The sequence below is a fragment of the Thunnus maccoyii genome, chromosome 1, assembly GCF_910596095.1.
Source record: "Thunnus maccoyii chromosome 1, fThuMac1.1, whole genome shotgun sequence".
NCBI classification, from domain to species: Eukaryota; Metazoa; Chordata; class Actinopteri; order Scombriformes; family Scombridae; genus Thunnus; species Thunnus maccoyii.
In genome coordinates, this window is record NC_056533.1 from 10,126,431 (window position 1) to 10,140,131 (window position 13,701).

The window sequence follows — 13,701 nt, forward strand, 5'->3', positions numbered from 1 at the left end:
ATAATGAGACCTAAACTGATGGCTTCTATAATGTCCCTTAAAAACACCAATCTGTTGCGGTAAATAATGATTGTGACCACAGGTTTTTAGTATCCCGCCCTGACCCCAACCTTACGTAGCCACAGTGCTTTAATCACAATCCCTTTAATCACTGAGTACAATCAATGTGGAAGAAATCTGCACGGGTGAGGATGGTACATGTGACATATTGATAACTTGTTGACGTGAGTTTTACTGTACGTGTACGGAAACACAGGCCACAGGACAACAGGACCTACATCTGTTTAGCCATGATACTACATCAATATACACTGGACAGATCCCATATGAGAAGTCAGGATATAGAATTACAGCTTTGGAAAGGCTAAAGTGTGCTCTACAGTAGATATGAACGCACATGGAGGCCAGTCATGGCAGCATGTGCCTCTTTTGGGTTCTCACATACACACATGCTTTCCATCTAATCCCCCACCCCTGCCTCCCTAATGCTGCGTTAGATTATTACAGCCGCATCTGAATTTACTTAAGACAAGCACCCATAAAACTTCAAATAGGGAGGTCTATGAGGCCCACTCGAACCCGCTTCCCCCCGTTTGGGTTGTGAAATACTGTTGTCTGTTGTTGGCTCAGTTGCTGACTAAACAATGCACAAAAACAAAAGCGCTCTGAGTATTAATGGCAGACCTGCACAAAAGCCTTTGCATGTGTTTGTCGAACTACAATATCAATGCTAGTATTCAGGGTCTTGATTCTTTAAAGTTACAGCCAGCAAATTTACTGGACCATCAAAATTTAGGGTTTATTCCAGTACGTTCGGGTTGGTGCCTAAAAGGATGTATGTCGCCTACAGGAAACATCTGATTAGTGCAATAAAAGGAGAACTACTAGAATTTATACATTGATTTGAACACAAAAAACATTTTGCTGTCAAAACCAAAAATGTGTTTTGTAATGGGGATCGCATACTAGTTTTTTCTCTGAAGCTACATGTGTCTGTTAACTTCAATAACAACTTTAATTCAACTAAGACAACTCTGTTAATGACATGGCAATTAAAGTTGCAAACAGTTGCCTATTTTCACATCTAACAGACACATAGCAGCATTTGCATTTTTTTGCAGTTACATTTCTGGCTACATAATGAATGATCAATATTCACTCTCCTTCTAGATCCGTTTTTAGTCTTAAACAACTCCAGAGAGAAATATCTGACTGCTAAATGTTCCACTATTACACTCTTTGTTCAGCAGCTAGTCGCTGATTTTGTTTGTCATCTGTTTAGTTCCAGGCAGGTAGTGTACAGTTGGTTTATCAGAGCTTGTTTGCTGAAAAAGCTGCGTGCTGGGTCCGAAAACTACGTTGATAAGAGCAAACCAGAACAGTTAAGTTGGGGGTCGACAAACCGAAACAATGAGCTAAAAGACATAAAAGCTCCGTAGAGTTGAGGGGAACTGCAGAGTCTCACAACATGTGACTCCTTTAACATACAAGTCGAGTGATCCATTGTTGGTATAAAACATGTATTATAGCCGCTTTAAGTATCCAATTATAAAGTGGACAGTGATCTATGTGTATGAAAAAGTAATATAGATGATGGATTACGTTATATGGGTTTCACCACAGAAAACATGCACATGTGACTATAGGAAGGAGGCTCATGGGACACGTGATTGAGCGATTAGGTGATCAGCCGGGGGCTCGATGGAGGTGACATATATAGTCGTTTCTACCATGAGCAGTCAACCAGAAGTCCCACCGAGCCGACTTACCTCGCTGTGGAGCAGCTCCCTCCTGCGGCCCTGGGGCTCGGCTGGTTCACCGAGAGAGAGAGAGAGAGAGAGAGAGAGAGAGAGAGAGAGAGAGAGAGAGAGAGAGAGAGAGAGAGAGAGAGAGAGAGAGAGAGAGAAAAGATACAGAGAATAATGAGTAGAGGAAGGGAAGAGAGAGAGTCCGCTACCTAATCACTTTGTTTGTTCAAGAAGAGGTCAACTACTAGATTGGATTTCGCTAGTGTGTAGACTGTTCTAATGTAGGCCAGTGTTTTCACAGTCAGTCATCCTGGAGGGGGAGAGTGACAGCGAGTGCCGAGAGAGGGGAGGAGGAGGAGGAGGAGGAGGAGGAGGAGGGCTCTCTGGTGGCGAGGCATGTTGGGAAGCTGTGCAACAAAGAGCTCTTAGCCAAACAAAGAACCAATGTTTTCTCCCCACATCGAGGCTCCCAGGCGCTGTTGAGAGAGGCTGGCTAGGATGGCATGAGATTGGTTGGACCAGTATATCATATGTTACGGATCCACTGACAAGATGATGGTTCTGTGTAACGCATCCAATAAAAACTTGCATATCCATTTAATTGCTCAGCTGTGTTTTTGTTAAGTATTTCTTCAGCCACAGGTCAAAACCTTACAAAGACTCCTGGTGCAGCGTAGGGTCAATGTGGTCAGTCATCCACCATAAAGAGCTGCTAAACCACCTAAAAGAGGCGTTTAGGTTTCGCTCTGATGAATAAAGATTCAATCAGAAATGAAGAGAGAAACACTGAATATTTGTAATGTTTTTTTAAAAAGAAGAAACCAGCTAAAACTAAAAGCACTCTATTTTAAAAGTATCACTTTTTCAAACTCGAACACTAGATAGCACTGGCTGGATTAGAGCTCTCGTCTATTAGAGAGACAATAGTTTTATTTTGTTTCCAGAGTGTGTGTAATAACACAAAGAAGTAAAGTGTGCTGTCTGAATGGGAAGCAGATGGCAGGGTTCTCATACCACACACAGGGCGCTGGCACCGGGTCTCATCCCGGCTCAAAGCCACATCTGGATCACTCTATCCCACCTCTTCCATTAGGCTGATCTCCCAGATGAGCTCATGAGCCCGGCCTAATGGAACGCCAGGCCACAGACGGAGTTACTGGAGTCTCTTCTGTAGTTCCTCTGTCTGTTTGTCTGTCGCTTATTAAGTGTCCCTCTCTCTGACAGTTTGTCTTTCACTCTTTCGAAATCACTTTATCCGAGTTATTTTCCATCTCACTGAGACTTTCTGAGAGTGTTTTAATATTCATCTCTCTCCAAGATTCTCTCTGACTATTAAGAGTCTGTGTCTCTCTTTCTAGTCAAGTATAGTTACACTGTATCTATAATGTCTCTCCCTCCTGAAGTTTTTCATTTTCTCTATCGAGCAATCTCTGGACGTGTCTCAGTTTCTGGCTCTATTCTCAACTCTTAATGAATTTCTCTCCTAGTCTGTTCGTTTGTACGCACTCTCTACATCACTTTATATGGCTTTTACACCCATCTGTCTTTCAAAAAGAAGTTTCTTCAAAGTATCTGTTACTCCGTTTCTTTAATAACAAATGTGCACACACACACACACACAGCCGCTACCATCTGAAGTATGCGGTACTATAAAATGGTTTAAAATTTCTTCCTCATTTACAATCTACTGCCAAGGTGCCCTTGAGCAAAGGACAGAACAGGATATAACTGTATAAAGGATAATTGTATATATTCCGTTTTGTATGGAAAGAAAGGAGTTTGTCTACCTGCTAGTGCCAACAGGAGTTCTCCTAAGCACTGTTGGTACACATCCAGGGCCTCGTGATCATCCAGTCCGCTCTCCTCCTGTAATGGAAGGTTGACAGCAAGGCAACACATTGTTTTACATCTGACTACCACAACACTTGAGCCATTCTGGGACTTGCATAATTACACTCATTTATTATACTAAATCTGTTAGCATTGCAATATTTGTTAATCAATGCTTGTTCACTCTTAAAATGTTTTGTCTGTTAACAGCACAAAGGCCACAAATATGTTAAAGTTTGCATGACTAACATGACGTCAGACAAGCAAAACCGCAAAATAAATGTTTTTGGTTCACCAATGATCATAACAGTTGTGGTTTGGAAAGTGATCTATTTAAGAGTGGTGGGTAAGTATCCTGCTAGTTTTGTTGTTTTGTTCACCCAGCCTTTGTGTGTCTCCCTGTCACAGCAGCTTCCAGCAGCAGCCTGATCTAACCTTAGCAATGGCAGTAGAGGCTATCTCCAGAGCAGCCAGCAGTCGTGGTTGGTCTCGAGACATTTCTGTAGTAGAAGGAAAAAGAGAGGACTACTTTGAGTACTACTGTATCAATCTAAATGCACAATAAACATTGAAAATATGCAGAACTGTGTGATAGACATCTCCCTAGCAGTATCTTAAAATTCCAGCATTACAGACCCGAGATACATTGATTTTTTTAAGATTTCATTATAAGTGACAGGATAGTTGAGCACATCTGTATCACACCCAGGGCAGCCACTTTGACCCTCACCTCTAGGGCAGGAGAAAAAAAGGGGTTTTATTAACCCTCTGTGGCATGAATTTTTATTTCTTGGGGAAACTTTTTGTTTTTTTAATTAAATTTGTCCCCCCCAGCCTACCAGATATCGGCTCGCAACAATGTGCTGAAACACTGAGGATACTGAAACACAAAGGATTTCTATAATACAAATGATAAGTGGAATGAAGGGAAACAACAAGCATTTTGATTTAGATGGCATATGATTTATTGAAACCAAAAATGGTTTCAATAAATCATAATATGAAACTTTAATGTCAAAACATCAAACAAACGTGTGTGTGTGTGTGTGTGGAGGGGTTAGCCTGTGTGTGTCAGTATTTGTGAAAGGGTGTGTGTTGGCATCGTGGCTGTATCATGGGCTGTTTCCCTACTGGGGTAAGTATGGAACATCATCCTCTGATGCATCATCAACATCTTCATCCATAGACTCAGTGTCATTATCAACACACATGCGCAGTACGCATGCACGCACACACACACGCACTCTGCTCGGGGCAGCTGTGGCTCAGGAGGAAGAGTGGGTCATCCACTAATCAGAAGGGTTTTCCGCCTCCTGTCCGCATGTCAAAGTGTCCTTGGGCAAAATATTGAACCCCAAATAGCTCCTGATGGTTGCGCCAGCGCCCTGCGTGGTAGCTTGCCGCCTTGTGTGAGTGTGTGTGTGTGTGTGAATGGGTAAGTGAGCAGCAGAAACATTGTAAAGCACTTCAGATACAAGTGCTATATAAGCAGCCATTTACCATCTAATTCTGGGATCCACTTATTAGATAGTAAAGTAACTGACTATGGTGATAAATATGTATCCCAGCACATCTTCAGGCATGATACTGCCCTAACAAGAGGGGTCTAACTGCACAATGTTTCCCTGAGGCAATGAATGAAAACTGTTTTAGTATATAAATAAAAACAAAATATGTCTTTAAACAATCACATATACTTCCTTACATACTCATGCACATGCATATATAAAAAGTTAAAAGTTAAAAAGTGAGTGTGCCAACAATTGATAAGTGATCATATCAATTGGTGGCACTGTGCCACATGTGACTTTGCATCCTGAAAGGACTGCTCCAGTCCCGGAGAAAAGGTGAAACCCACTTCAGCCTCTCATGTCAATGGACACAGACATTTCTTGTAATATCTTTTTTTTAAAATTAAAAAAATGTATAGGGGCGGTGTGAGTTCCAAAAATGTGGTTTGTTGGCTGAGGGCAACACCATGCCATAGAGGGTTAAAGAATAGCATAATTATTGTTTATTACTAGTAACTTATAAACATTTACACATCTACAATATTCAAGGCAGAAATATCTGCCTTCCTGTATACAGTGTTTTTATTCATATGCAACTTCACATACGGTATGCACCTATAACAGGGATAATGGTTATGGGGGAACAAATCTACTGAATCCTGATTATATGAAGAAACTTCTCAGTGTTTTATGTCAGAACAAAATCCATTAAAATTACAGATTTCTAACTTTGTGAAGCATAAACATAAGGATCACACAAAAAGGTGTCTTTTCATATTTAATGTGTGTTGCTGTGTAGTGTTACAGGTGATGTTTCATGATCTGATTCATGAAACACAGAATTTTACTCTTGACAGTGATATTAAAAAATAAATACACTGACAATGACACATTGTCAAGTTGTCCTGTCATACAGCTCCTGACCAGAGAGGCCTAATGCCTGCATACAGTGGCCCTACCTCTACACTGAGCTGTGTTTTTTACCTCGGAGGACATCCCTGGAGGTCCGGGCCTCCTCAAAGCTCAGTCTGTTGTCTGAGGCCACCAGGGCTTTCAGTTCCTCGGCTCTGGACACATACTGGCTGACCTGCGGGAAGTCCTCTTACATTGACTCAACTTAATCATGTCAACCACGCCATATGTTCTACTTGCACACCATATGGTATTCATAGAGAATTCATACCAAGTGAAAGCCACTGGAGTTTAAAAAAAACCCAATTGAAAATAGAGAGCAATCCAAATGTGAATGGAGGGAGTGTTTTCAGGCCTACCTTCTGCCTGAGGGCATCTTTACGTTGTCGGTCTGTCTCGTCTGGGGAGGGCAGAGAGAAGACATGTTTTGGTTTTACATTTAGTGAGTTTACTTTGCCGGTTTATTGTGGTGGAACAAAGGCGCTGCATTGTTGAAGGGCTTAAGCCACAGACAGGATATGAGAGTGGTTGTTGCTCTTACAGTGAATGGCGGGGACAAAGTGCTCAAGGGCACTGCAGTAAAGAGACAGAGCGGCGGTCCTCTCCCCTTCCTGGTCCTTCTGAACGGCCTGCAGGACCAGCGCTTTCTGATAAGAGGAAACAGGAACTGGCATCACTAAATGCTGACCTACTGCAACTCTTCATTGCTCATGCATGCGTGCAGAGTCATATGTGAACGCACATGTGAGGCAGGCTAACCCTAACCCTAACCCGACAAGCACATGTGTACATATGCTCAGTCAATCACACACGCATTATTCATGGACACCTAGAGTAGAAACACACATGCCAGAACATATTCCCCCCTTTCTTCTTATTCTCTTACCGCTTTCCCTAGGCTCTCTACACTTGGCATGTGCTCCATATCCACAAAAGGGTGGGTGAAAAACTCTGCAAAGGTGATCCGGGCATCTGGATTTCTCTCCAGCAGCCGCAACAGAAGGTCCCTGCAGTCCTTGGATACCCTGGCCCCTGGAGGGAGCTGGTGCACAAAACACGGCCTTATTATGTTGCACTCAATCCACAGGACAATCCAGCGGAAAGGACAGCAGATTGTTGCCAAAGACCTTCTAGTCTCACATCACTACTTTTTATCAAAAGATGACCTTAAAACTCTGTACGTGAATCCCTGGGTAATTGACCACATGCTAATGCGATCCATTAGTTTGACACAAGAATGCGAGTGTTTTGAAAGCCTTCCATCATTTAAAGCACAGTTACCTCCTTTAATTAATACAATGGTAATAAAAATGTGGTTTGTGTATGCAGCAGGCAAATCAGGACACAATTATTTTAATTGCTATCAATCAGTTATTATTTCTCTCTGACATATTAAAAACAAGTAGCTAGAAACTCTTGTTCGACATATGTAAACATCCAATTATAAAAATATTTGCATGTTGCATTTCTCAATAAGTCATTATTGAACAAGTCCTTGTTTCAGCTGAGTGCCTTCTCTGCCAGTCCTCCTTGAGTAGCCAAAGAGTATAGTATACTGGGTATATTGTGAAAGTATGCCATCTAGTGGTTTAATAGTTAATATTCACAAATGAAGCGGGGAAAATCTCCAATTCATGCTTTGGCTTTGGTAACAGGGCTGCACTGATACTTCCTGGGAAAATTACTGGGTAGCTCATTATGCTCTTCAACAGGTTTTCACTATTCATATAAGACATTTGTCATTTGCACAACACGTGCATGCACTAAAATATGTAGCACAATGTGGCTCTGTTTTAGAGCACCAGTGCAAGCAGTGACTCATTCACATTTTTAGCAGGATAGCTGACTGTCTCAGTCCAGCACATTCACTAATGAGGAACTCAGTTATTGCTTAATACTTACCTCAATAGGTTGGTTACTCCGGATCTTTTCCTCCAATTCAGCGTATGACTTTGATGCGAACGGTGCTCGCCCAAACATTGCCTCTATATGCATTCAAGGAATGTTGAGTAGATTATTACAAATTGATAATCTGCAGTTATTACAGAGTGCTTAACAATGAAAACAAAGTCTAAGATGTGCTGTCAGATGGGACATATGTGATGGATCAAATTCCTGTAATCCATCTCATCTCTCCATTTTTCTGAAAGGTTATTAACACTACTGACATTAGCAATTTGTGTAAGATAAACTCACTGCATCATCTTCCCCCAATCCGTTAAATTTGCTGAATCTTTGGACTGTTTTAAGCCGTTTCTAAAAACTCATCTTTACAGGCTTTTTATAAATCTCCATCCCTGTCATATGTTTTTGTTTGTTTTAGTTTGGTCTGTTTCTATTTGTGCTGTGTTGTATGTTTTTGTTCGTTCTGTTTTGTTCTGTTTCTCATTGTGCTGTGGTTTATATTGTAATTCAATTTTCTTTATTTATTTATTCGTTTACATTTTTCGCATATGTGTGAGAGGCACTTTGTAACTGTGTGTTTTAAAAAGTGCCGTATAAATAAAACTTTACTTACATCAGTAAACTCACATATCAAAAAAATCAAAAACAGGTGTCTTCAAAAATAAATAAGCCTATTACGGTTTATGAATTGTTTTTTATTATTCTTATTATAACTGTTATTATGATTGATATTCTTATTATCGATTTATTTTACATTGATCACATCCATATTGCTTTGAACTATGGGTATCTTATAAGTGAAGTCTAGTGAAGTCTGCACCCAAAGTGAACTCTCTTGCAGACTTGATAAATTGTGGATTTGGACAGTTCTCAGGCGGATTTCAGGGGAATGCACCTGTTAAGTCCATGAGTCTGCAAGTGCAGGGGAAATCCAGACATTTGGATCAAGCCTAGCAGATCACCTGAAGCATTGTGTAATTCATGTTAATGGTATTCCACATTCAAAAGAAAGTGAACACAAAGTACTCACCGTAGAGAATGACTCCTACTGACCAGAGATCCACCCTGGAGTCATACTGCCGTCGGCACACCATCTCAGGAGCCATGTAAAGAGGAGAGCCTCTCAGGACACTCTGCTCATCCCATGGTGACATGTACTGGGCAAAGCCAAAATCTGACAGGAAATCAAAACAATCATAACAAATCATAACACATGGGGGCTCGTCCATTATGGTTAGTTAAAAAGTTTGTTTTGTGCCTCAGGGGGCATAGCGTGACTGCACAGCTGATGAGATGATTTGGTCCAGCTGCCTGCTGGCTTTTGGGCTGTGTGTTCTGTGGCCAGGGCTAATTTGGTCTTTGGTTTTGCTTTGTTTTCTGATTTTTGGGAGATACACCATGTGTTCTTTGGAAGTGCTGGTTTCTGACCCGGCGTCGGATTGTCGTGTGCCATTCAGAAGGTAAATGTTACTGTCCTGATATGCTGTATACAAAGAGTTCCCTGTTAGGCTGTGACAGCGTTTCCCCTTAGGTTGCATCCATTTGTTTCATTTGTAGTGTTGTGGCGACGTGGTTAGTGTCAGTTGTTTTTGGACAACTGTCTCGGAGGTATATCTGTGTGATTTTATGGGGTTGTCTGCTTGCAGATCACTTTACAAGTCCACTGTTTTTCAGTGCGTAAATACCTGCCGCAAGCTGCAAGAAGACCAGGGGTGAGTTGTTAGTATGTTTTGGTAATCAGTTAGGGAGAAATTCTCTGGTTAGGGTGGTCATTTGCCCAAGTATGTGTCTGGCAGTGAACACGTTACTATCTGTATCGATAATTTGTAATTATGGCTTCTTTGTCGCTTTTTTTGAGGAGCTTATGGTGGTGTTTGTAAATGGCTGTAAAAAGGAGCAGTTGGTGCAAACAGCTGACCATTATGGCATTAGTGTTACAGAGAAGAAACGTAAGGAAGAGATTAGAAATTAGGTTTTGACCATGCAGTTTGAGCAGAAGAAGTTACAGTTAAAAGTGGACGTGGTGAACAAGGAGAAGCAGCTTCAGTTGGAGAGATTGGAAAAGCAAGTTGAGATGGAGAAAATTTGGTAGAGCACTGAAAGAATGAAAATGGGGTTAGAACAGTCCAAATTGCAGTTAATCAGAGAGGGCAAGCTTTCTCTGGGGGGGTTTATAGTACAGAGGATTCTGCTTCTGTTGGCTCTGCACTGGGTGGTATTGATGTTGTGGCTAATTTGCCTTTGGTGCCGAATTCAAAGAGTAAGTCCCTGATACTTTTTCCACTCTCTTTGAACGTGTTGCTGATGCAAAAAAATGGCCAGATTGGGACAGAGTGCTTATGCTTTAGTATGTGTATGTGCTGAGGATCATTTGGATTATGATACGGTGAAGTCGGCTGTATTAAAAGCATACGATCCCTGGTCCCTGAAGCCTATTGCCAGAAGTTTAGAAATTGGGTAAAGAGTGATAAGAAAACTGCTGATTGCAGCTCTCTGCTCTCCCCTCCAGTTACCCATTTTGGTTCAGTTATGTTGCCTTAGTTTTGTTATACTTTGCTTTTATGCACTGTACAACACCCACATCTAATCACTCATGCACATTACACAACTGATTATACTGACATCCACACTTCATATTGTAAATATTTAATTAATTTGTTTAATAAATTAACTTTTGTTAAACTTTGGCATGGTGTGTCTCTTTTGTCTCTCTTGACCCAGGTCATGACACATGTAAATCAGCGTGTGTTTAATTGCTGGTGTGAGGGTGCATGAGATTACCTGCCAGTTTTAGAACAGAACCGCTGAGCAGGATATTCTGCGGTTTCAAGTCCAAGTGTGAGATGTTTCGGTCATGAAGAAACTGGAGGGCACAGGCTGTTTGTGCAGACACAAACCGGTATATACATACAAAATAAGAAAAAATAATTAAAAAAGAAAAATCATAATGTAATGCATTTTCTGTACTTTTCCCAGACATAGGTAGCTACCTTGACTGTAACTTCCTCAAACGGTGGGTTTGTACCAATTTTTCCAAATAATTCACAGGTGTACATAGCTGAAAAAGTGTCAAAATTCACAAAATAAATACTAAATAAAGAGAAAAAAAATGTATGCAAAGAAGTTGTTGACATGTAACCAAAGCTGGCATGGTGATTTTTTTTTTTTAAAAGATTGGCCACAAAACCTGGAGGTACATTGCACAAACATGTCTACCATATGACTACCATTCCTAAAGTTTGGTCTGTTGTAAATCCTTGTTTTGTTTTGAAGAGTATCAATGTAAAAGTCAACAAGAAGATATTTGAAAACAGGCTTTAACCATGTCTGGCAATAACTCACCTATCTGCTGCAGGAAACGCTGGGCCACTTTCTCAGGTAAGATCCTGCGACTGCGGATGAAGCGGGAAAGATCTCCTCCAGAACACCATTCCAGGATTAGATAAATGTTTTCAGTATCCCACTGATGAAGGACACAAGGAGAAGAGATTAAATCAGACACACACACAAAAAAAGATTCAAATTGGATACTGTTGTTTTGTTCCAAAACTTTCTCTACTGGATGAGTAGAAGTTTCCTGCTGTGCACCCTATATAATGGCCCTAATTCAACACCTGGCACTCACGGTTTGGTGCTCACCACTGTTTAAAAATACAGGGCATAGTTTCATCATATCCCGTGGCCTAGAAAAATCTATTTTGTTAAATACTTAATCACATCCCTAATATAAGCTACAACTGATCTAAAAGCTATAGATGAGCTTACCAGAAAGTCTTTTAGCTGGACTATATGAGGGTGACGCACAGTCTTGAGGATTTCAATCTCTGTGAGCAGGTTCTCTGTAGACGCTTTGTTTAGAGTCTTCTTCCCAACCACCTTCACCGCCACCACCTCTCGACTGTCCCCCTACAACATCACAGAGAGGAACTTGATTTCATCTTTTACTTTCACTTTTGACTACAAAACTATAATAAGGAAAAACGGTGTCTGTCTGTGCAAATATGCTCAATGTGGCAAAGCAACAGACAAAATTGTGAGAGCAGAAAGCACTTTTAGTAATGACTAATCACTTTCACATTCATTGAAATATCATAGTTTATTAAGTAAAGTGAGAAAAGTCCAGTAAAGTACCAGGAACTTCACTACTCAGCACCTTTAATGAATAGAAACTTGAGACATGACAGTTATTTTTTGACTTATCAGATGTTTCTGCCTTCAGCTCCACAATCTCACCTTCCTGTAGGCTTTGTAGACTGTAGCATAGGTACCACTGCCCAGCCGCTCTGTGAGGATGAAGTCAGCCAGTTTTGGAGGGGCAAAGCTGGAGGACGAAGCCATGCTGACAACAGCATCAAAATTTCCCAAGCAGGTCTGGGCTGCAATGTATCAACAATATGCAATTGATTTCAAGTAAATAGCCTGATGTTCGTCTTTCCACAGTGAGGTCAGAGGTCAGGTTCAGCTGCAGAACGATAATGTTAACCTTGGTCCAGGTAGTACAGTAAGGACAGTAAGGATTCATTATCTTACACAAGAACACTTTAACAGAGGTGGTGGTCTATCAGATCATTCTTCTATTACACTGTTCAAATTAAACAAACGCGTCAAATATTTCCATTTACTCTAAATTACACCAGTGTGTCTGTCTGTCACTTAAAGTTTTACTGTCATACTTTTTGATAAACGACACACACAAGCGTAGCTACACACCTTGTCGAATTTTTGGATCTTAACGAAGCGGTTTATTGTACAACAGTGACAGCTTTTGATGAGGAGAAAACGTCAGAATACAGAGCGAACAAATTAACAAGCTAACTGAATTAGTTTGTTCTTACTGTCGGTGCGTCCTGAACACACGCCGAATTTCACACAGGCTCTTAAAAGGTACGTGATGTGAAAAGCATTTGCCTTCCTCGTAAGCAGGGAAATTGTGAACCGAAAGTTTACTGAACTGAATGTGGTTTACCGCAGTTGCGTGGGCTAGTCATTCAAGTTAGCTAGCTAAAGTAGAGAGTTAGCTGGTATGTAAACAACCACTGTAGATGTTCATCTGTCGTTCGCCAAGAATAAAGCTGCAGTAGTTACATTGTTCTGCGTTCATTAAAAAAATAGATATGGAAACTGCTGACTTACCTGTAAACTAACAAATCCACAGCACATACATGAAATCCACTGCACATGAATAACGAGTGGATGATTAATTACATTGCTGCTGACCGCCCACTTCACTGCAGGTGATCCTCCTCCTTCTCCTCCTCCTCCTCCTCCTCGTCGTCTTCTTCTTCTTCTTCTTCTTCTCGGTTTACTGGCGTATCACAAACAACTTCGTGGTGCATACCGCCACCTACTGTGCAAGAGTGTGTAGCATCGTGTCATTTTACCCTATTTCTTCACTTCTGCCCACTAACCATGTGTCTATTAATAAAGTAAAGAGTGCCTTCCTGGCTACTTTTACCCCCTCTTCCTCTCTTTTTGTCCCCAGTATCCCCATCAGATCCCACTCCCGCCCAGAACACGGTATTTTTTTCCAAGGACGGTGAAGTCATGACCCTCCCTACTCTGCCTCTGATTGGCTTACCCTGATATTATTTCCCTAACCCTAACCAATCTCTCTCCTCATGCCTAAAACCTAAACAACCCAATCAACGAAGGTAACAAGTACTAGCCAATCAAAGGCAGAGTAGGGCGGGTCATGACTTCGCCGTCCTAGGAAAAATTGAGAAGGGTCCATGGCTGTATAGGTCTAGCTGCAGTCTTGCAGACTCACCCTAGCCCTACACGACACACCCACTTTA

General features: G+C 41.2%; 1 protein-coding gene across 4 annotated transcripts in view; it reads right to left on the reverse strand.

Moving 5' to 3' along the window:
* Positions 1-13,390, reverse strand: part of ulk3 (unc-51 like kinase 3) — a 35,134-nt gene extending 21,744 nt beyond the window's left edge. For all 4 annotated transcript variants that reach the window (XM_042425283.1, XM_042425057.1, XM_042425210.1 and 1 more), the window contains exons 1-14: positions 13,040-13,390; positions 12,140-12,282; positions 11,672-11,812; positions 11,249-11,369; positions 10,688-10,783; positions 8,937-9,080; positions 7,904-7,986; positions 6,888-7,043; positions 6,543-6,648; positions 6,361-6,401; positions 6,074-6,176; positions 4,014-4,078; positions 3,536-3,614; positions 1,770-1,810 (exon numbers count right to left, since the gene is read on the reverse strand). In XM_042425283.1, coding sequence (XP_042281217.1) covers positions 1,770-1,810; positions 3,536-3,614; positions 4,014-4,078; positions 6,074-6,176; positions 6,361-6,401; positions 6,543-6,648; positions 6,888-7,043; positions 7,904-7,986; positions 8,937-9,080; positions 10,688-10,783; positions 11,249-11,369; positions 11,672-11,812; positions 12,140-12,244 — 1,281 coding nt within the window. In that variant the 5' untranslated portion in view covers positions 12,245-12,282; positions 13,040-13,390. The remainder of the gene's footprint in view (positions 1-1,769; positions 1,811-3,535; positions 3,615-4,013; positions 4,079-6,073; positions 6,177-6,360; positions 6,402-6,542; positions 6,649-6,887; positions 7,044-7,903; positions 7,987-8,936; positions 9,081-10,687; positions 10,784-11,248; positions 11,370-11,671; positions 11,813-12,139; positions 12,283-13,039) is intronic.
* Positions 13,391-13,701: the final 311 nt, after the last annotated feature.